The sequence below is a fragment of the Canis lupus genome, chromosome 36, assembly GCF_048164855.1.
Source record: "Canis lupus baileyi chromosome 36, mCanLup2.hap1, whole genome shotgun sequence".
Lineage (NCBI taxonomy): Eukaryota > Metazoa > Chordata > Mammalia > Carnivora > Canidae > Canis > Canis lupus.
This window is the reverse complement of record NC_132873.1, coordinates 23,375,932-23,397,224: the sequence shown is the minus strand read 5'-3', so window position 1 is coordinate 23,397,224 and position 21,293 is coordinate 23,375,932. Positions and strand designations below refer to the sequence as shown.

General features: G+C 36.2%; 1 protein-coding gene and 1 long non-coding RNA gene across 3 annotated transcripts in view; one reads left to right on the top strand and one right to left on the bottom strand.

Moving 5' to 3' along the window:
- The window catches only part of PLCL1 (phospholipase C like 1 (inactive)), a 328,672-nt gene that overhangs the window by 247,110 nt on the left and 60,269 nt on the right, over positions 1 to 21,293 (top strand). Inside the window, exons 1-3 of one of the 2 annotated variants that reach the window (XM_072812892.1) lie at positions 7,180 to 7,287; positions 8,304 to 10,778; positions 13,106 to 13,309. In XM_072812892.1, coding sequence (XP_072668993.1) covers positions 8,358 to 10,778; positions 13,106 to 13,309 — 2,625 coding nt within the window. In that variant the 5' untranslated portion in view covers positions 7,180 to 7,287; positions 8,304 to 8,357. Of the gene's footprint in view, positions 1 to 7,179; positions 7,288 to 8,303; positions 10,779 to 13,105; positions 13,310 to 21,293 lie in introns of those variants that run through there. The other variant, XM_072812891.1, reaches the window with a different exon arrangement.
- LOC140625575 (uncharacterized) overlaps positions 1 to 21,293 on the bottom strand; it is a 48,535-nt gene that overhangs the window by 24,722 nt on the left and 2,520 nt on the right. The gene's annotated exons all lie outside the window — the stretch shown is intronic.

Genomic DNA, 21,293 nt, shown 5'->3' with positions numbered 1-21,293 from the left:
ATCAAACATTCTTGATGGTATTTAAAGCTGCTATTTATTTATTTATTTATTTATTTATTTATTTATTTATTGTTTGAGGATTTTACCTATTTATTTAGTAATCTCCATACCCAACGTGGGGCTCAAAACCACAACTGTGAGATCAGACTTGCATGCTCTACTGACTAAGCCAGCCAGGCACCCCTGTTTTTGTTTATTAAGAAGCGTTGTTGTATGCTTTTCTCTAATTACCAAATTTGATAATTTTTGTCAGTGTTCTGCTAACTTTATCATTTATAAAAACTTGTACATTAAAAAAGTGATCGAAAGAAGGCATTTATTCCAGGCAACATTAGTTTTGGGATTAATGATTTTTCTAAGAACCAGCCACTAGGACAATGCCTAGCACATAGTAGTACATGAAATTTCTATAAGCTAATGCCCTATTTTGAAGTAATACACGGGACACGGATAATAAGAGTCATACTTGCAGAAAAGCCTGGATAGAAACCATGCAGCCAAAGAGCTTGAGATAATTTTTATTGAGTCATTTCTTAATGAGTTTGAATGAATGACTGCAGTGATATTTAGAACAATGGAACCTTCCTCTGGTCTCAAAACAAATCAGTGGTACTGAGAACCTACCCTGAAATGGACTCTCTACACTCTGTGCCCACGTTTGCCTACAGAATATCACTTATTTTTACTTTCAGGTGAGAAGAGTCATATAAGAGAAGATGTCATTTTTTTAAAAATAGAAGATATCACTTTTCAGAATATTTAGATTGTCACTGGCTTCCTATAATTCAACTAGTTTTTATCCCTGCCACAGTGTATACGTATCAGAGTGGGTTTCCTAAAGAAGATAGCTTTAGTTTAGTGTATTTTGTTAAATGAATCACCTTTTATAAATGAAATACATGTTAAATACAGACATAAAACTTAATTTGGCAAGAGATATGTGCCTGCATAAGTTAGCATTGCCTTTAATAGATTGTGTTGAATTATAAGGTGTTGTAGAGAATTAATGTTTTCCTTATGGATAATAAAACAGCTATTCCACTTACCAGCGAGGCATAGGGAGCCACCAGGGAGAGCCAATGGTACAGAGAGCTTGGGTTAGGCCTCAGCCACTTCTCAGCAGTGATATCAGGACCTTTATCCCCACTGTACCACACACATAGTGACTTAAGGGGGTCACATGATATTAATCATAAGTAAGTCATGTCACCTGTTGGTGACTTTACATTACACAATTTGAGTTTACTGTGCGAAAATAGCTTCGGAAACTTTAATGTGGATTGAATGGTATGATTCTACAGTTGCAACCTTCCCTTACCTAAAACTTGAAGGTAACAGGTAGAATGAGGATACCACCTCCCCAACTTCTTAGAGTTTTGTGTAAAGAGTTAGGCCTTGTATGTGGAGAGTGTGTTTTCTCTAGACTGCCTAATTGCCAAACGTGGATGTAGATTTGGGCATTGGCCCATTGGACGGGATATATTTTATATATATATTAGATAACATGTATATATTAGACCTGATTTCCATTTCTTGAACTATCACCAATACAAGTTAATAAAGCCAGCATTTTTGAGAATAGCCTTCTTCTGGATGATCACTCTTGGCCTCTGCATGCTGTTCTAGTCTCATTTGGAGCCACTCTACCCCCAACTTTTGCTAGAGTCATCCTGGCCTTCTTTCTTATCAAAGAACATTTATACCTGCTCCTCTCCTTCCCTGAAAACCCTTGCTCTCACCCTTGTCACTGTCCTCACCATCTTAAAGGCAACATAGGACATTCTCTCATCAGTTACCAGCAGAGATTTGAATAGCTAAATCCAGTAAGCCATCTTAACATCTTATTTTCCAGCACTCACTCCTTTAATTAAGTCTGTTCTTTGGCTTCTTTGAGAGGTCATGCTCCTGGTTCTCTTATCCCTCAACCTTTATATTTTAAGTCTTCTTCTCTGCCCAGTCTTTTCATCTAGATGTCCCATAGTCATCTAAAATTCCAGGGCAGCCCAGGTGGCTCAGGGGTTTAGAGCTGCCTTCAGCCCAGGGCCTGATCCTGGAGACCCGGGATAGAGTCCCACGTCGGGCTCCCTGCATGGAGCCTGCTTCTCCCTCTGCCTGTGTCTCTGCCTCTCTCCCTCTTTCTCTCTCTCTCTGTGTGTGTCTCTCATGAATAAATAAATAAAGTCTTAAAATAAAATTCCACCTTGGCCCAAAGTAAACTCTGTGTTGCTCCCATTTCACCTCTCCTGGTAATCCATATCTCAGTAATATTTCCACTCACCTCTCACTCAAACCAAAAACCTAGGAGTCATCCTAGACCCAGTCAAAGGTTTTTTATTTTACCTCCTATTGTTTTTGATATTTCTCACCTCTCTCCATTCCTTTTACTAGTAATCTACTTCAAGAAATCACGGTCTCTTTCTTTAATGAGTCAGCAGTCACCTATAACACCATCCTCAGTGCCATAATCTAGTGCACATCCAGAGTGATCTCTTTAAGATAAAAATTAAACTTTATCAGTTTCTTCAAAACTCTACAATATGCTAGTCCCTAGAATGTAGTAAGCATACGCTTTACTGTTTGTTAAATGAATGAATGAAGACTGGAAACCTGGGGCCTCTCAATATCCAAGGTTGGGGCTCATTTGGATTCTAGATTATATTGTCCACAATCCTTGGAAGGTTTCATGTATCTACCAGATCTTTTTTCTGAATTTTGCTTGGAAGTTCATAAAACTAAAATGAACAGTATAGTGTTAAGAGTTCATAGGTTGTCTATAAGAACAAGATAGAAACCCTGTGGTGAAAATAAGATATATGTGCCTATATTTTTGCTTACCTTTTAATTATAATCTATTAAATTTTATATAAAGACTTTATTAAGAGAGCTCTTCAAAAATAAGTGTTTTACCCTCATACAAAAAGAGAAAAATGAATGTCACTTTAGTGTATCTGTATCTATAGAGCTGGAGTTCTGCATTAGGAAAAAAAGCTTCCTTCTAATTAATTTGACAACTGATGTTTGATTGCTAATCTTTAAGGTTTGTAAATTTGTTCTGTTTTAACAAAAAACCATTTTGAGCTGTTCATTTAAAAACAACCTGCCAAAAAAGGGAAAAGAATATATGATGATATAATTTGATATTTAAACATGCTCATCAGGTGAGAGGTAGCAACATGTAGATATGTTTCCTTTACTCTTAAATTTGTATTATAATGCTTTAGTTTACTCTATTTTGTGTGGTAAAATTTATATAACATAAAATTTTCTACTTTAACCATTTTAAAATGTACAGCCCTGTGGCTTTAGGTACACTCACATTATTGTATTGCTTTAGTACACTTTTTTCTAAAATTATTATATTGAAATAATTCAATAGTTCCATTATTAAGACCCAAAAATGGTTGCACTGAATAAGCTAAGTTGCCTCTGCAGCTCATCAATGTGTTACTGAAGAAAAATGATTTAATTTGTTGAGTGTTTGTTAAGGAACTTGCAGTATATCCAGCCTTATTGGGGTCAGAGGACAAATGCCAATGGGAACTTATGGAAACAAGTTTATTAATTTGGCTTATTTGAACCTTTTTTCTAATTTTAGTTTAATAAAACATATTTAGGGATCTATAAAGCTTTTACTGCTGTGTAAGAATCTCATTTAATCATGATTGATATCCTAGTTCTAATACTGGATAAACAGCGATGTTGTTAGGAAATAATGAAAATTTTTAAAAAATAAAAACAACATTTGGCCATTTTCTCCTAGTATTTTGATATTATTTCTAAGACTAGAAATCAATCTTACATCATGAAATTAGATAGAAATTATGATATGAATATATTAGAAACAATGCTCATAAGCATATCAATGTTTTGTATTGCCTTAATAAAAGAATAAAACATTTGCCTATTACTTACTTTGCTAGTTTATGGGACTCTTCTTGATTCTGACAATTAAGTCGTTTAAGAAGACAGTAGATCCCAAATGTAAAGTTTTATCTTATCTTAAATGTTCAGAGACCATATAAACATAATTTGGTTTATTCATTTCATTATTTAAGTTGTTTAAATGTGTTCCCTTCCTGTGAAATGATAATTTGGAAACTTGAACATAGAATGCTAGGCAATAGAAAGGATTGAGTTCAATGCCTGACTAATTCTTGCACCCTGCTGGAAGAGGAGGCTAAACTTTAATTTAGAGGACAGAAGAGTCATAATGTGCTATCCAACAAACAAATTTTGTAAGCTGCTTTCAGAGAAATTTTGAGGGTAATAAGCACTTTAGCCTCTTCCCTTCATCCCAGAGTAAAGAAATTTAGCTTTAAAATAAATGAAAAGGGAGCGGCCTGGTGGCTCAGCGGTTTAGCGCCGCCGTCAGCATGGGGTGTGATCCTGGAGACCCGGGATCGAGTCCCGTGTCGGGCTCCCTGCATGGAGCCTGCTTCTCCCTCTGCCTGTGTCTCTGCCTCTCTCTCTCTCTGTCTGTCATGAGTGGATGAATAAAATCTTAAAAAAAAAAAATTAAATAAATAAATAAAATAAATGAAAAGTCCTCATATTTTATAATAATCTCCTTATAATAATCACCTTATGACCAGAGGAGTCAATTCAATTATCTAATGAGCCAGAAGATGACAAGAGCCCACTAGAACTAACAACAAACTTTGGTTTTCTTGGAAAGTGCCAAAAGCACCTGTCTTTCCAGTATATAGATAACTGCAGTGGATTTTTTCTCATTCCATCATCACATATTTTTTGTATTTATCAGCAAGAAGATCTATCACCAACACTTCAAATTTTTTCATTTGGGAATATCTCTTGTCTGTTTGCCTGAACAGTCCCCCCCTTTCCACACTAACCTGCCAAGATCTCGAGTGGAGCAGAAATGTGGAGGTGTAGGGTTCGACAAAGAGGCCATGGTTGTGATGAAGCTCAGAAGGAGCTTTGGAGTTGCCCATCTTCCCTGTCCACTGAGTACAATTCCCAGCCCCCTCCCCTCTCAACTTCTCAGAGCTAATGTATAGCATGACCACTGGGGGAAAACAAACAAACAAACAAAAAACCAGACTTGGAGAAATATCAGAGTCCTGAAACTTTTCAAGCATATTTTGAATAGAAATAATCCTGGCTCTAGTCAACAGCAGACAAATGAATTATTTTTCATAGGTGCTTTGTCCAATTTTTTGCTCATTTGGAGGCTTATAGTAACTTTGGAGTTTGTCCTTCGTGAGATGACAACCTAAGATTATATCTTTTCTGCCTGTTACAAGTTTTAAGGCATTTTGGGATAAGTTTTGTAATCATGTGGAAATTGGGGGTCAAAGCAGGAAATAAGCATTTTGGAGCAGGTCAATTCTTTCCTAGGCTAGATAGAAAACATTTATCTCTTGAAGGCTTATCTTACTAAGAGAGATTGTCTTGATTTAAGGAGATAGTACCATAGAGAAGAGAGGTTTGTAAGAAAAAGCTTTTCTGATAGCAGTACTTTTGTTCTTGTGAACAGTGGCTCAAGCCAAGAGTGAAGTGTTAAGACTGTGAAGGTTGGTATGGTACCATATATAGAGACAAGAACTATATACATGCATTTACAGCAACACTAATTTCCCACTTAAGGTTTGTTAGAAACTATTAGAGGTTTTATGATTCTATTGACAGTAATCCTACTTGGAACATGATCTGCTTTATATAAAAATAATGTTTTGTGAAAGGTCTCATTAGCTTAAAATTTGCCTAGTCAAATGGTAGCTTTAAAAGCTGAGTCACAGTCTAATTTACTATCACAATTCGCAGTTTCCCTCTTTATTTTACTTGGTAGATTAATCCCATCTCAGCAGTGCTATTAGGTGCCTTCCTTTATAGTGTGGGAAAATACACACATACGTCTGAAATTTTTGAGCATGTGGGTTGTGATGAATTTAAATGTGTCCTAATAGTGCAACTGCATATAAACAGCTGCAGATTTATACTTGTTTTTTAACTTAAGGATGAGGAATTTGACTACTATGGGATAATTAAAAATAACAACTCTCTGGTAAAGCAAGAGATAAATTGTTAAATGCCAGGCCATCAAGAAACAATATTCTGTAATCTGTACAGATTTTTTTTTATTCTATATAAATTGAGTAATTTATATCTTTGTCACTTGAAGATCAGATATATTTTTCAGTTAATGAATCATCCCACCGACATCCTATAACTAAAGCTAATTTTGTTTTCTTTTCATGGGCAAGGTTTTAGTCAATTGAATAATAAATCATCTTGCCTTTTCTTGAATCACAGAATAGGGAGGCTCTTCTAGTCAAGATCACAATTAAATAAGGCCTTGGAGGAGAAATTCAGCACCCTGTTTTAAAAGAATGTCAGTGAAGGAGACAACCAGACTACTTTGGTCAAACTTTTCGGTGCTTAAAATAGTAATATCATGTGTCTGTTTTAAAATATTTTCAGTTTATCACTGAAGATTTGTCTTAAATGCTCAGAGGTCAAGAATGAATCAACTTCTTGATAACCCCCCAAATTCTGGTCAGGTCCTACAGTGACTAGGTGTATTAAGAAATGTTCCTCTTCTTTCAAAAAGATTAACCTTATAAGCACTAACAGTATACAAAGAATATTCATGTACACTTTCTTTTGAGTCTCTCAGCAGCACTATTATATACAAGGATTATTGATTCCTGTTTAAAAGCAGAAATTAAGATTCAGAGAGGCTAAATGACTTACCCGAGGTCATATATCTACTGAGTGGAATAATCACAGTTTGAGACTAGTTATTTTTGCATAAGGACAATGATTTTTGCATTCCACACTTTGCTGCCTCTTCAAAATGCTTATAAAATCAAGCACTGTACACATGCATTAAGGTGTTTTTGCAAAATTTGTTCCTGGGAGAATTATCTGAATTGATGGTCTGGCTGGGAACATGATTAACTTTAATCTATACTTTCAGAGGAAAGTATAAAAAATATCCAGTTTTAAGTGGCATTGGTCAGATGTTCAGTGTAAATGAATTGGGAGTGGTAAGTAGAGAGGGTAGTCTGGGACTAAGATGACATCTACTAACCTATGAATATAAAGACGAGACTTGTAATTTGGGAAACACAGTATGTGAGAAGGCCTAGATACACCCAAGAAGGAAACAGCCACAAGAAATAATTAACCTGCTTAAGTCACACTAATCTGAACAGAGAAAGTTTAATGCCCTGTCAGAACTGTAGTTTGATGAAGGGCAAAATGGGAGGACACAGGGAGTCTGTGAGACTAGGATCCAACGACACTTCAAGAGAGGGATAAAAGGTAAGGTGGAGGTGTTCTCTGTGAAATTCTATGGCAAAAGACTTGGAAATTTATTTTACATTGGAAAAACTCAAAAGTTAGTGGAACATTCAAATTTCTCTTTGGTTCTATGCTGTGGCTGCTAATAGCATTATACCAAAATGCAGGTTTCAATTCTCATAAGGTTCATCCAAACTGTTTACGTTAGTCTGAAAATTTGCTCTAGTTAGAGTCATTTGTCTGCTGTTAGTTTCCAGTCTGACTTTCAAGATACATTCTTCAAAATACTTTGGGGAAAAAAAAAAGTGACTTTTAGTTAAGTATGTTGTCCTTTTTGATGTAAAGCTTATGAAGGTAAAAATCTTTTATTTGAACTAGTTTTATTTTATTTATTTATTTTAAAAAATATTTTATTTATATATTTGACACAGAGAGAGAATAGTGCTCAAGCAGGGGGAGCAGCAGGCAGAGGGAGAAGGAGAAGCAGGCCACCCCCCGCCCCCTGCCGCATGGAGCAGGGAGCCCAATGTGGTCTCCATCCCAGGACCATGGGATCATGACCTGAGTGGAAGGCAGATGCTTAACTGACTGAGCCACCCAAGTTCCCCTTGAATTGGTTTTAAGTATAAAACTTAAACTGTTGCTAAGTATAAATGAGGAAAACTTTAAAGAAATCTACCATTTATTCTTTCACATATCTGTAGGGATTTGAGTTAGGTTGTCAAAGTACCAACACATAGAAGTTCTTAGGAAATCTGCTTTAATGAACAAATGAGTGATCTGTAGTTAACTTAATAGTAGATTTTATTTCAAAGAACGCTAGGCATTTGAAAAATAAGTTTATTTTCTGAAACTAATAATACCGATTTTCTCAGCAAGTTTTCTTTTCTGGGATAATGAAAGTATGAATTTTAGGCTAGCCTTCAGGTCCAAATCACCATAATATCTCAATGGAGTCTGAGGATTTCATAAAGTGTTACTGAATTTGTCTATTTTTCTAAGGAATATTGAATAACTATTTTCAAATTATTTTACAGGATCCTTCAAACCAAAAATGCGGTGGAAGAAAGAAAACAGTGTCTTTCAGCAGCATGCCCTCGGAAAAGAAAATTAGCAGTGCGAGTGACTGCATCAGCTTCATGCAAGCTGGCTGTGAACTGAAGAAGGTCCGGCCAAATTCTCGTATTTATAACCGTTTTTTCACTCTGGACACAGACCTCCAAGCTCTTCGCTGGGAACCTTCCAAGAAAGACCTTGAGAAAGCTAAGCTTGACATTTCCGCTATAAAAGAGATCAGACTGGGGAAGAACACAGAAACATTTAGAAACAATGGCCTCGCTGACCAGATTTGTGAGGACTGTGCCTTTTCCATACTCCATGGGGAAAACTATGAGTCTCTGGACCTAGTTGCCAATTCAGCAGACGTAGCAAACATCTGGGTGTCAGGTTTACGGTACCTGGTTTCTCGAAGTAAGCAACCCCTAGACTTTATGGAGGGCAATCAGAACACACCAAGATTCATGTGGTTGAAAACGGTGTTTGAAGCAGCAGATATCGATGGGAATGGGATTATGTTGGAAGACACCTCTGTAGAGTTAATAAAACAGCTCAACCCTACCCTGAAGGAATCCAAGATCAGGTTAAAGTTTAAAGAAATCCAGAAGAGCAAAGAAAAACTAACCACACGAGTGACAGAAGAGGAATTTTGTGAAGCTTTTTGTGAACTCTGCACCAGGCCAGAAGTATATTTCTTACTGGTACAGATATCTAAAAACAAAGAATATTTGGATGCCAACGATCTCATGCTCTTTTTAGAAGCTGAGCAAGGAGTCGCCCATATTACTGAGGATATGTGCTTAGACATTATTCGGAGATACGAACTTTCCGAAGAGGGACGTCAAAAAGGGTTTCTTGCAATTGATGGCTTTACCCAGTATCTGTTGTCACCAGAATGTGACATTTTTGATCCTGAGCAGAAAAAGGTTGCTCAAGATATGACCCAGCCATTATCTCACTACTACATCAATGCATCTCACAACACCTATCTCATAGAAGACCAGTTCAGGGGCCCGGCTGATATTAATGGATATGTTAGAGCTTTGAAAATGGGCTGTCGTAGCATTGAACTTGATGTCAGTGATGGTTCAGACAATGAACCGATCCTTTGTAATCGAAATAATGTGACAACACACCTTTCCTTTCGAAGTGTCATAGAGGTGATAAATAAATTTGCCTTTGTTGCTTCTGAGTACCCACTCATTCTTTGTTTGGGAAATCACTGCTCCCTACCACAGCAGAAGATAATGGTTCAACAGATGAAAAAGGTCTTTGGCGATAAGCTCTATGTAGAGGCGCCTTTGCCATCAGAAACCTACCTCCCATCACCAGAAAAATTGAAAAGAATGATTATTGTGAAAGGAAAGAAATTGCCTTCTGACCCGGATGTTTTAGAAGGAGAAGTAACAGATGAAGATGAAGAAGCGGAAATGTCTCGAAGGCTGTCGGTAGATTACAATGGTGAGCAGAAACAAATCTTGCTGTGTAAGGAGCTCTCTGATTTGGTATCTATCTGCAAGTCTGTTCAGTACAGGGATTTTGAACTGTCTATGAAGAGCCAAAACTATTGGGAAATGTGTTCATTTAGTGAAACAGAGGCCAGCCGAATTGCAAATGAATACCCAGAGGATTTTGTAAATTATAATAAGAGGTTCTTATCAAGGGTCTATCCAAGTGCCATGAGGATCGATTCCAGTAACTTGAATCCACAGGACTTTTGGAATTGTGGCTGTCAGATTGTGGCAATGAATTTTCAGACTCCAGGTCCAATGATGGATCTTCACACAGGCTGGTTTCTTCAAAATGGAGGATGTGGTTATGTTCTACGGCCATCCATCATGCGAGATGAAGTTTCTTACTTCAGTGCAAACACAAAGGGCATTGTACCTGGGGTGTCTCCTCTAGCTCTTCATATCAAGATCATCAGTGGTCAGAATTTTCCAAAGCCCAAGGGAGCTTGTGCCAAAGGAGATGTCATAGATCCCTATGTTTGTATAGAGATACATGGAATTCCAGCAGATTGTTCAGAACAAAGAACTAAAACTGTCCAGCAGAACAGTGATAACCCTATTTTTGATGAAACTTTTGAGTTTCAAGTAAACCTACCTGAGCTGGCCATGATTCGTTTTGTTGTTCTGGATGATGACTACATAGGGGATGAGTTTATAGGACAATATACAATACCATTTGAATGTTTGCAGCCTGGATATCGGCATGTGCCCCTGCGCTCTTTTGTGGGTGACATCATGGAACATGTAACCCTTTTTGTCCATATAGCAATAACTAATCGAAGTGGAGGAGGAAAGGCACAGAAGCGCAGCCTGTCAGTGAGAATGGGGAAGAAAGTTCGAGAATATACCATGCTCAGGAATATCGGCCTTAAGACCATAGATGACATCTTTAAAATAGCAGTTCATCCCTTACGAGAAGCCATAGATATGAGAGAAAATATGCAGGTAGGAAAAATCCCAAGCTCTTCTTTCCTACTTTTACTTCTTACAACCCCTCCCTCACCAATGAATGTTGTGTTTTACTAGTGATCTGACTCCTCAAAAAATTATCAGAAAAGTTGTATAAACCCATCTACCGTTGAATTAAGTGTTGCCTGTGATAAAGCAGATACATTTTATGTATCAAATTGTGAATGAACATTGGGTTAAATTTAGCCTGAACCAAACCAGTTAATATAAATGCTTTATATATCCGTTAAATATCCCTGCCATATAACCAATATGGGGTTATGTATATGAAACAATGTGAAAAAAATAGAATGTAAAACAATACATATGTGCAATATATAAAATATCATATATACAAACAGACAATACTAATTACAAGTATATACGTAAAATCTGTGGATATGAACATGAAAGGGAATTTGAAGTCATATAAACAACTATAATGCCTATTAGGTTATTTTAGTTGTTTAAGTGAATGACAACAATAATAAATTGCTCCCCGCCAGAGGAAACACAACTAACCAACCAATATTCAGCATTTGAACTTGTTGAAAACTATGTCATCTTCTCTAAGAAACGTGGTTTAATTGGAGGAACATGGGTTCCAGCTTAAACTCTATCCCCTTGTGATCTTGAGCAAATTATTTCAGATATCTGATCATCAGTTTTCTCCACATGTGGTAAGAAAAATACTAATACATCACAGAATTGTTATCAGAATTAAATGACAATATATGTAAATTGCCCACTCCTGGCATGTGGAGATTCAACATTAATTTCCTTCCCTTCGTTAATGCTTATATTCAGACAATATCTTTCTTCGATATTATAGAATATAGTTATTCTAGGCTTATGTTACTGAGAAACAATCAAACAACAAATACTAAGTTCCTGCAACGTGCAAAAGAGGTGTTGGTTGGCAGAAGAAGTAGCAGTCTAGGTAAGAGAACAGAACAAGAGAGGAATATTTTTCAATGCAATTTATTTGCTCCTTTAGCTAATATTTTAATAGTAATTTTCACCAAAGGACCACGCTTTCAAGATAGAAAACAAGCTTAAAGAAGTTAAGCGATTTCCCAAATATTGCAGTTAGTAAGTAGGAATATTGGGCTTTAAATCCAGAAGTGCCTGCTACCAAAACTCATGATCATTCATGGTTTTTAGTCATGTGGTACTGAACCTCAAACCCATCATTTGGTGAAGACTATATTTTTACATTTTTTCACAGAGAAATTCCAGAATGGACCTAAAATCAATTTTAAATAGCTAAAGTGGTAGGAAACAGTATGGTACATAAATCATACATTAATACTTAGATTGTAAGCAATTTTTTTTGAAGTGGTTGCTTTGGCCACTATTTTAAAAATAGGCTCCAAATATTAGCATCTTCTATCTAACTTTTTCTGACATATTCAAAACTATTATAAACCCCTGTGTTAGATTACTTATACATCATTTCTGCATCTTACTTTATATATTACAAGTAGATTTTATTTCTCTGTAATTCTTGAAATATATCCTTCACACATATTATGTGTTTAAAATACACAGTAAAAAGAGTTGGTTACGATAAAGTTTTTCCAGGTAATGCTGAAAATTTATATCATCTCAACCTAAAGTTTCTTGGGTTAAGGATTATTTGAACCCTAATCAGTAGAGAAATGAAATACCATCATTGTTGCTAAATTCATTCGACATCTAATAGGTATGGCTCACTGTTAATAAGACATAAAATAGTTATAATTTCTATTTCAAATGAATTTTAAAAGGCTATAACATGGACAAATGTATCTCTACATGAAATTTGCTTTAGTACGTGCATCTGTCAGGTACATTTCTGATGGGATGACAGAGAAATACCATTGCTGGTTAGTCAGATGCAGGGTGGTGAGTAATAGCAGCCTGCTACCTTGAAGGGAAAAGCCGAAAGGAGATGTACTCACTCCAGTGTATAATCACTGACATGTTTTTATAATCATCATGATACAAATTGAATAAGATATTCACAACCAGCCAATGCTAATTCATGTGACTACTCCAGCACTGTGTTTTGAAAAGCACCATGTAGCCGTGGTTCACAATCAGCTTTGCTTTATGGCATATTTGTGGCAGTTGCTAAAAACTGACAAAGTATAATAGTGAATTGGTTCTGTGTGTTATCGTGGTGCACATTACACTTCTGGTTGATTATAATCCAGTTTCCTTCAAATTACATATTATTGGAGGGTGTACCTTTAATGAATATACTTTCGTGTAAATCTAGAAGTGTTGGGGGTGATGTGTCATGTGGTCAGAAGTTTAATTCCATGTTTTCTTCCCCACAGAATGCCATAGTGTCTATTAAGGAACTGTGTGGACTTCCTCCAATTGCCAGTCTGAAGCAGTGCCTGTTGACCCTGTCGTCTCGGCTCATCACCAGTGACAATACCCCTACGGTCTCTCTTGTGATGAAAGACAACTTTCCTTATCTGGAGCCTCTGGGGGCAATTCCAGATGTGCAGAAAAAAATGTTGGCTGCTTATGACCTGGTAGGAAATTGTGACCCTATATTTCTTATCTGTGTGTGTGGGGAAATCATCTGGCGGGGGCTTTTCTGTGGAACTCTAAAGAAAAAATAAGATTGGGAGTGGCAGGCAGAGCCAGCCCACCCAGCTTCCCTTAAGCCCCAGTGAAGACGGCTGAGGCAATGCTTTGAATCCAGAGCCCCACAGATTATAAACAGAAATTCTCTGCATTAGCAAGGAATGAATTATCAAGTCTTTAAAAATATACACAATTATTCATCATCTAAATGACTGTGGCCTGCAACATAACCTATTGTATACCTATAGCAAATGAACATAGGCTTCTCAGTGCTGCCTTATGATGTTTGAGACAAAATATTTCTCTAGAATTTATATTTCTTTTTTTAAGATTTTATTTATTTATATGAAAAGGAGAGAGAGAGAGAGAGAGCATACAAGCAGCAAGCAGAGGGAGAAGGAGAAGCAGACTCCTCACCCAGCAGAGAGCCCAATGTGAGGCTTGATCCCAGTACACTGGGGTCATGACCTGAGCCGAAGGCAGATGCTTAATGGACTGAGCCACCCAGATGCCCCTGAAATTTATATTTTTTTAAATTAATTAATTAATTAATGATAGAGAGAGAGGCAGAGACACAAGAGGAGGGAGAAGCAGGCTCCATGCTGGGAGCCCATGTGGGACTTGATCCCAGGACTCCAGGATTGCGCCCTGTGCCAAAGGCAGATGCTCAACCACTGAGCCACCCAGGGATCCTCTGGAATTTATATTTCTAAGCTAATACTATTAAATGATTTTCTGAATATATAATGTAACTTATGTATTAATTAAATTTAAGAATAATTATATTTTTGCATCTCCTAATTCCATAAAAAATTAAGGAGCAAATGAAAATCTGGAAAAATTTGTAACATAAATACCAGATAAAGTATAACTATCCTTAAAATAGAAAGTGCACCTAAAAATCAGTAAGAAGGGGTGTCTTGGTGGCTCATTTGGTCAAGCAGCCAACTCCTGATTTCAGCTCGGGTCATGATCTCAGGGTCCTGGGGTCAGGCTCCATACTCAGAGTAGAGTCTGCTTCAGAATTCTTCCTCTGTCTCTCTGGTGCACACCTCTCCCCCTTCCCCCCCCCCCCCCAGCTCGTTCTCTCTTCTCTCTCAAATAAATAAATCTTTGAAGAAAAAAAATCATTAAGAAAAATAATATGGGGCAAAAATCTTATATCAATTAGGTTTAAGTATAGCTTCATAAAACAAATGATGTAACACAATCATGGCTTAAAAATACAGTTTTACTCTTCCAAATAAAAATCTGGAGACCAGCTTTCCAGTATAAAACTTCTGTAAAGTTCTTAGGAACCTAGATTCCCTCTAGCTTTCTGCTCTACCATCCCTATAGTGCAATCCTTATCCTCATGGTCCAAATGGCTACTGAAGTTCCCACCATAACACCTGCATTCCAACCATCAAGAATGATGAAGAGGAAAAGAGGGCATATCATCTGCCTTTAAGGACATTTCTCTGAAATAGCAAAGATCATTTTTGCTTATATTTCATCAGCCTAGAGTTAATATACAGCCACACTTAGCTGCAAAAGAGAATGGAAAATATCTTTATTTCAAGGGTGTGTGTGCCCAACTAAAAATGATCTCTTCTGTTACTAAGAAATAGAGAGAGGAGAGTTATTAAGAGGATAACAAATATTCTTTCCTTCAGATGTGAACAGGCAATTCATGTATCTTTTCTCTCCTAAAAATAAACAATGAAAATCTAAAAACATATTTAACCTTAAAATAAGTCTTTAATTAGAGATACTACAGACATGTAGTGAAATATTCCCTCTCTCATTGGCACTAAAAATAATAGTACCTCTAATAGAGAATTTAAGGTAATGTGTACTCTCATCCATCTACTTCTACTATGAAAATAAATTACTATGATTTTAGGGGAGAGAAATTTGGCAATAAAATTTAAAATGTTTATCCCATTTGGTTTATGTATTCCTTTTCTGGGGTTTATTATAAGGCAATAGTGATATACATAAACATTTATGTTTAATAATGTCAGCATAGAACTAGTAGTTAAATAAAATATAGTAAACCAATATTATGGACTCTTTGAAAGCCATTAAAATCATGTATCAGAAGAATATTTAATGGTATGGAAAACTTCTCATAACATATTTTTTGAAAAAGTCCAGTTACAAAAAACATTTGCTATAGGATTTTTTTTTTAATTTATTTTTTTTTTTTGCTATAGGATTTAAATCATATTTATATGTATATACATACCTAAAATGTTAGAATATTAACAGTGATTGTTTTTAAATAAGGGGAATGAACTTAATTTTCTTGTGTATGCTTTTCTAATTTTTATTCTCTATTTGCAACACTCTTTACAATGAATCCAACTAATTTTCATAGTTGAATACAGAAATAAATGTTAAGCAAGAAAAAATAATATTTTATTATTTAAAAAAAAAAACTAGAGGAAAGACATAAGGGATAAACATCCTACAATTGAAAAAGAAAAGAAAAAAACATAGGATGCATTCTGCTTCTAAATGATTATACCTCGTATAAACTGTACTCCATGGTTGCTGGGGGAAAAGTTCACCTATTACCTGTATCTCGTTTTTCATGAAATCAATTTTTTCATCATAAAAGTAGGGACTGAAAGCTATTTAGTGAATAGATATAATTGCCACCTAAGAGGTGAAATTAGGGTACTAGTTGCCATAGAGACAGACAGTTGAAATCACTTATTCCTCCAATTCTCTGTGAAGCTAAGAAAGAAAAATTATTCATTGGCAGGGGAGGCTGGTCCCCTGGAGCTAGATTTGGAATAAGCAGAAAAGCACCTGGATTGTATTTGGCCAATTTCCATTTCACATCCCCAAAGGTCTAATGCTGTTTGGTTTTTTCAGTTTTATCTGCTGGAGCTAAATTTGGTCATCAGCCTTTCCTCATTTGTATTTTTAAAATGCAGTTTGTAATTACAGGCATAGCATGGTTTTCCAAAGCTTAAGTAAGAGGCTACAGTAGAAAGCAGAAATACGGGGATCCCTGGGTGGCTCAGAAGTTTAGAGCTACCTTCGGCCCAGGGCGTGATCCTGGAGACCTGGGATTGAGTCCCACATCGGGCTCCCTGCATGGAGCCTGCTTCTCCCTCTGCCTGTGTCTCTGCCTCTCTCTCTCTGTATCTCCCATGAATAAATAAATAATTTTTTTTTTTAAAAAGGAAGCAGATATACTTTCAAAGGTATCTTCGTTTGTAGTTCTCTATGGAAATGATTTTTCATTTTGGTAGGGAACTGAGTGTAAATACCCCTGTACCAAATGGCAAACTCTGCAGACCTTGCAAGGGATTGAAAACTCTTTTGACGGCGCTGTTGGGTTATTTCTTTTAGGCAGGGAAGTGGGTAGGAACTTAAACAAGTAATGATGATATTGGCCTTGAATGTAAAAACATCATTTTTACTTTCGAGGATTTGCATTGCGTTGGTTGGCATCTGCAATGTTTTTGATATATCAGTGTTCAATATTTATTTTAAAGAAGACTTCTAAGATATTCTACAGATTGAGTAATGGTATTAAAAACAAAAATTGGATCATGTTACTTTCCTGCTCAAAATCCTGCAGTAGCTTCCTAAAAAATAAAATTGGAACTCCTTACTGTGGTCAATGGGGTCATTTATGATCTGGCCTTGGACACCTGTCTCACTGACCTTTTCCAACCTCTCCTGCCTCTCCCAGCCTCACCCCCCCTGACTCTCTCTTCTCTTTACTCCCCTGCCCACCAGCCACATGGACTTTCTTCCTTTCTTCAGTTAGATCAAGTTTGTTCCCATCTCTGGAGTATTTTATTTGTGCTTCCCTCTTCCTGGAATGTTCTGTTGCATGAATAGTTGCTTCCTCTTTCTTAATTCTTAGCTCAAATGTCGGGTCCTCAGAGAAGTCTTCCCTAACCACTGTCCCCACCTGTCACTCAATCACATAACCTTGTTTTATTTCCATCATTCTACTTAGCAGTGTTGAAAGATATTTTGCTTGACTTTTTGTTTAATCTCTGTCCTCCTTTCCCCTTCAATTTAAATGTCTACTCCATGAGGGCATAGACCCTGTCTGTCTCGCTTACTACTGTCATCTCTCAGATTTACAACAGTGCTGGCATGTACTATGTTACCAATTAATGTTAGCTGAATAAAAAGCAAATAGAAGCATTTATTGTTGGTGAAAATAGTGTTGTTCCAATGCCATAATTGAGGTGTTACGGTAAATCTTAAAATCTCCTTTGTTTTATTTCTATGAAACCACACTTACCAAACTGTTCCCTGCCTTAAACATACAGTAAAAAAAAAAAAAAAAAGCCATATAGATTGAGGCAGACCTATGGAGACAGTAAGATGAAGGGGCCAGAGATGGGAGGGGGCAGGGTGGGGTGAGGGAGGGAAGGATGAATAGGTGGCGCACAGAGGATTTTAGCACACTGAAACTATTCTATATGATATTGTATAGTGAATACATGTCATGCATTTGTCAAAGCCCATAAAATGTATAATACAAAGAGTTAACCCTAATGTAAACTACGGGCTTTTGCTAGTAACACTATATCAATATTGGCTCATCAATTGTAGCAAATGTATCATGTTGAAGAAGGATGTTAATAGGAAAACTGGGCTTAGAGGGTTTATGAGAATTTTTCATACTTTCAGTTCAGTTTTTATGTAAACCCCAAATTCTCATAAAAATAAAGTCTAAAAAAATTTCCTTATGGACTATTAATAATGATAATAAAAAAATACTCGCATGACTAAGGCAGAAAACAAATCCAAGGTGGTGGTGGTCATGGTGATGGTGGTGGTGGTAGTGAAGGGGGCAGGTATCCCAAGATGAGCAACTTGTATGTTCAACTCAAATCACTTAAATATTTAGATTTCCCCAAAATGGTAATGAACTGTATAGATGCTATCCTACAGGACACATTGTAACCACTAAAAAAAAAAATACAGAATATATTTAGAATAAGAAAAGACCTGAAGTCGTTTATGAACCTGATGATAACATTTGGCTTATTTCAGTATCAAATGAAATGAATCAGGCAACTAGTAACCTCCATTTATTGAAAGCCAACCTGAGTGTATCAAACTATACTACTTGTCAACAGGAAATAAAGTGAAAATATTTTAGAAAACATTGACCCTGAGTTCATCTGCACAGATTTTTTTTGCTAAATTTAGCTTTTCCCTAATGACCTGAGATAGTTTTCTTCCTCACCAAACACTGACTAATTTAATATTTGGAAATATTTCCTCTTGAGGGTCTTAAAAATTTAGTCTTAAAAGTCATTCTAGTATTAATGTTGCAATCACAATTCTATTATAAAATCTGTTGATATCGAGAAACCAAACATCAAATATACCATAGTAGTGTGGACTTCTTTCAGAGATTTCAGGATAACCTTCCCCCTATTCCATATTCCATTTAAAACACATGTTTTCTATCTGCTCGATGGTACTTGGGATTTCAAAATTACCATCAATTCCTTTGGGTAAAGACTTAATTTTTTTTAAATGCAAAAAAAAAATCTCCATGAATAATAGCACATTAGATTATCAGTAATTTATAGCTTTGAATGAATTTAACGGATCCTGTCCTACCTGGGATTTTTACCAGGAAGAGGGAAAAGGAAGAGATCTCAATGACAGAGTGTTCCCCAAGTCTGGGTTCGGTGAGGGGGAGGTTGCTCAAAGAATTACAATTTTTCCTGAGAACATACTGTCTGCAATCTCCCTTCATACTTTGAATAGGGATGCAGCTATGTAAATGCCTGCCTGACATTCAGGGCAGCAGAAGCAAAGGTGACTTTCCTGATATCAGCTGCATGTCCCGGCCAGAAGTGGGATGTGACACCTTCTGAAAAGCACTAAAGCACACTGGGAACATTAATCAGTAACTCAGGCAAGTAGAATAAGTCCTAAAAGCTGAAGATGAAATTGATGCCTTCTTCCTGGACTAAAGACACACAGCGGAGGCCTGTTGGCATTAGGCTTGCTGTAATACCATTTTGGTGGCTCTATATGGTCCTTAAGATGGTTTTTCAGAAATTATACCAAGAATTTCATTTAAAACCAGAACACCAATTCTAAATGACCTGTCCCTTTATTGCACTGATTTTTTTCCCACCAGGTCTTTGAAAGCGCAAGCTTCACTTCCCCATTCTGAATTTTCACTTTTTCTAAGGAAGTATCCAGTGAAATAGGCAATGTAGTCATAGAGTCATTGCCCAGTCTTTGAGGGTTGCTAATGCAGTCTACATTTGCAATTCAATATTAGTGAGATCCATTGTTTATTTCCTCATATTTTTTCTCATATGTATCCATTTTCTTTTTCTTCTTCCTTCCTTCCTTCCTTTCTTTCTTTTTCTTTCTTTATTCTTTCTTTCTTTCTTTCTTTCTTTCTTTCTTTCTTTCTTTCTTCTTTCTTTCTTCTTTTTCTTTCTTTCTTTCTTTCTTTCTTTCTTCTTTCTTTTTCTTTCTTTTCTTCTTTCTTTCTTTCTTCTTTCTTTCTTTCTTTCTTTCTTTCTTTTCTTTCTTCTTTTCTTTCTTTCTTTCTTTTCTCCTTCTTTCTAATGTCTTTGCTACTTCCTTTTCTTTTTCCATCCTTTGTTTCCATTCTATAGCACCCAGCATGCCTTCCTAGCCTTAATTTTCCCTCTCCATCAATCCAAGTCGAGACTTTTGTCCTAATTTCTCACAAAATTGACATTAAGATTCATTTATTGAGCTTATAACAGTCAATACATATCATATATAAAGAGCTTTAGTAGATTTTGTGAAGTACAGAGATGAATGAACAGAGGCAGGTATCAGCACACATAGCCACATGTAAAGCATGACAGCTCTTTTACTCAAGACAAACATAAGTAAAATGAGATGGGAACATGTATATTTTTGCTTGTCAAACAACACTTTCTCTTTTAATATATCACTTTGTATATATGTCATTAGGCTTTCAATTAGTCAACTCAACAGATATGTTTTGGACACTTGTTACTGTACAAGGTGCTAGGGGGAAGAAATGGTCTGAATAAAAGTTTCTGTCTTTGAGGAACAAGAAGTCCTGATAGGAAGGCAGGACTTACACCTAAAAAGAGCAGGAACAAAGACATACAATGTGCAGATAGTGGAGCAGAGAATGTTTTATGTCCTCAGCTGAGCAGAGTCTAAGAACCTTGAGTGCTATATGGACTGTCCACAGTATATTACACACCCATTCCCACTTCATGCTCAGCAGAATTTTATTTGCAAGAATTTTTTTTTTTTAATTCTGTCTCTCTAGAATTTTTTTAATTTTCACTCACCTCCTCCTTCTCTAATGAGGCCTCACAAAGGTGGTTCAGAACCTTCTGGCATTTCTGTCTAGTGTCTGCTCCAGCGCACAAGGCAGGTGATTCAATGATCCACGGTCTTGTTACTTTTGGGCAGCTCATTTGCACATTCTCAGGTTATGATAGAACCTTCATAAGCAGTAGCAGATGCACGTGATAAGTCCCTATTTGCAATAATTTTAAAAGGAAAATACTGTCTAATCTTATATAACTTTTTTCTTTAGATAGCTGAATTTTTACTTTTCAAATGATCTCATCTGTCTACTCTTTCATGCATCATCAATATTTTTGCTTAACATATTTGGGCTTTTTTAGTGTTTTAAATTAATGTGAAAACTTTTCTATAATTAGTGTTTTGAAAGCGTTTTAAATTATGTGAAAACTTTTCTATAATTAGTGTTTTGAATACAACATTCAGGGGTGGAATAGTTACAGGAGATTGCAACTGTAAAAAATAAACACAAAGTGTTCTCTGAAGGTGACTTCTGTGCTGAATTATTTAACATTAACATGAAAGTTAAATCTTTACTATGGTAAGAGCAACAGATTTTCTGGAGATAAAAGAGAAATCAAAACAATCTAGAGAACATGGATTAAGGGT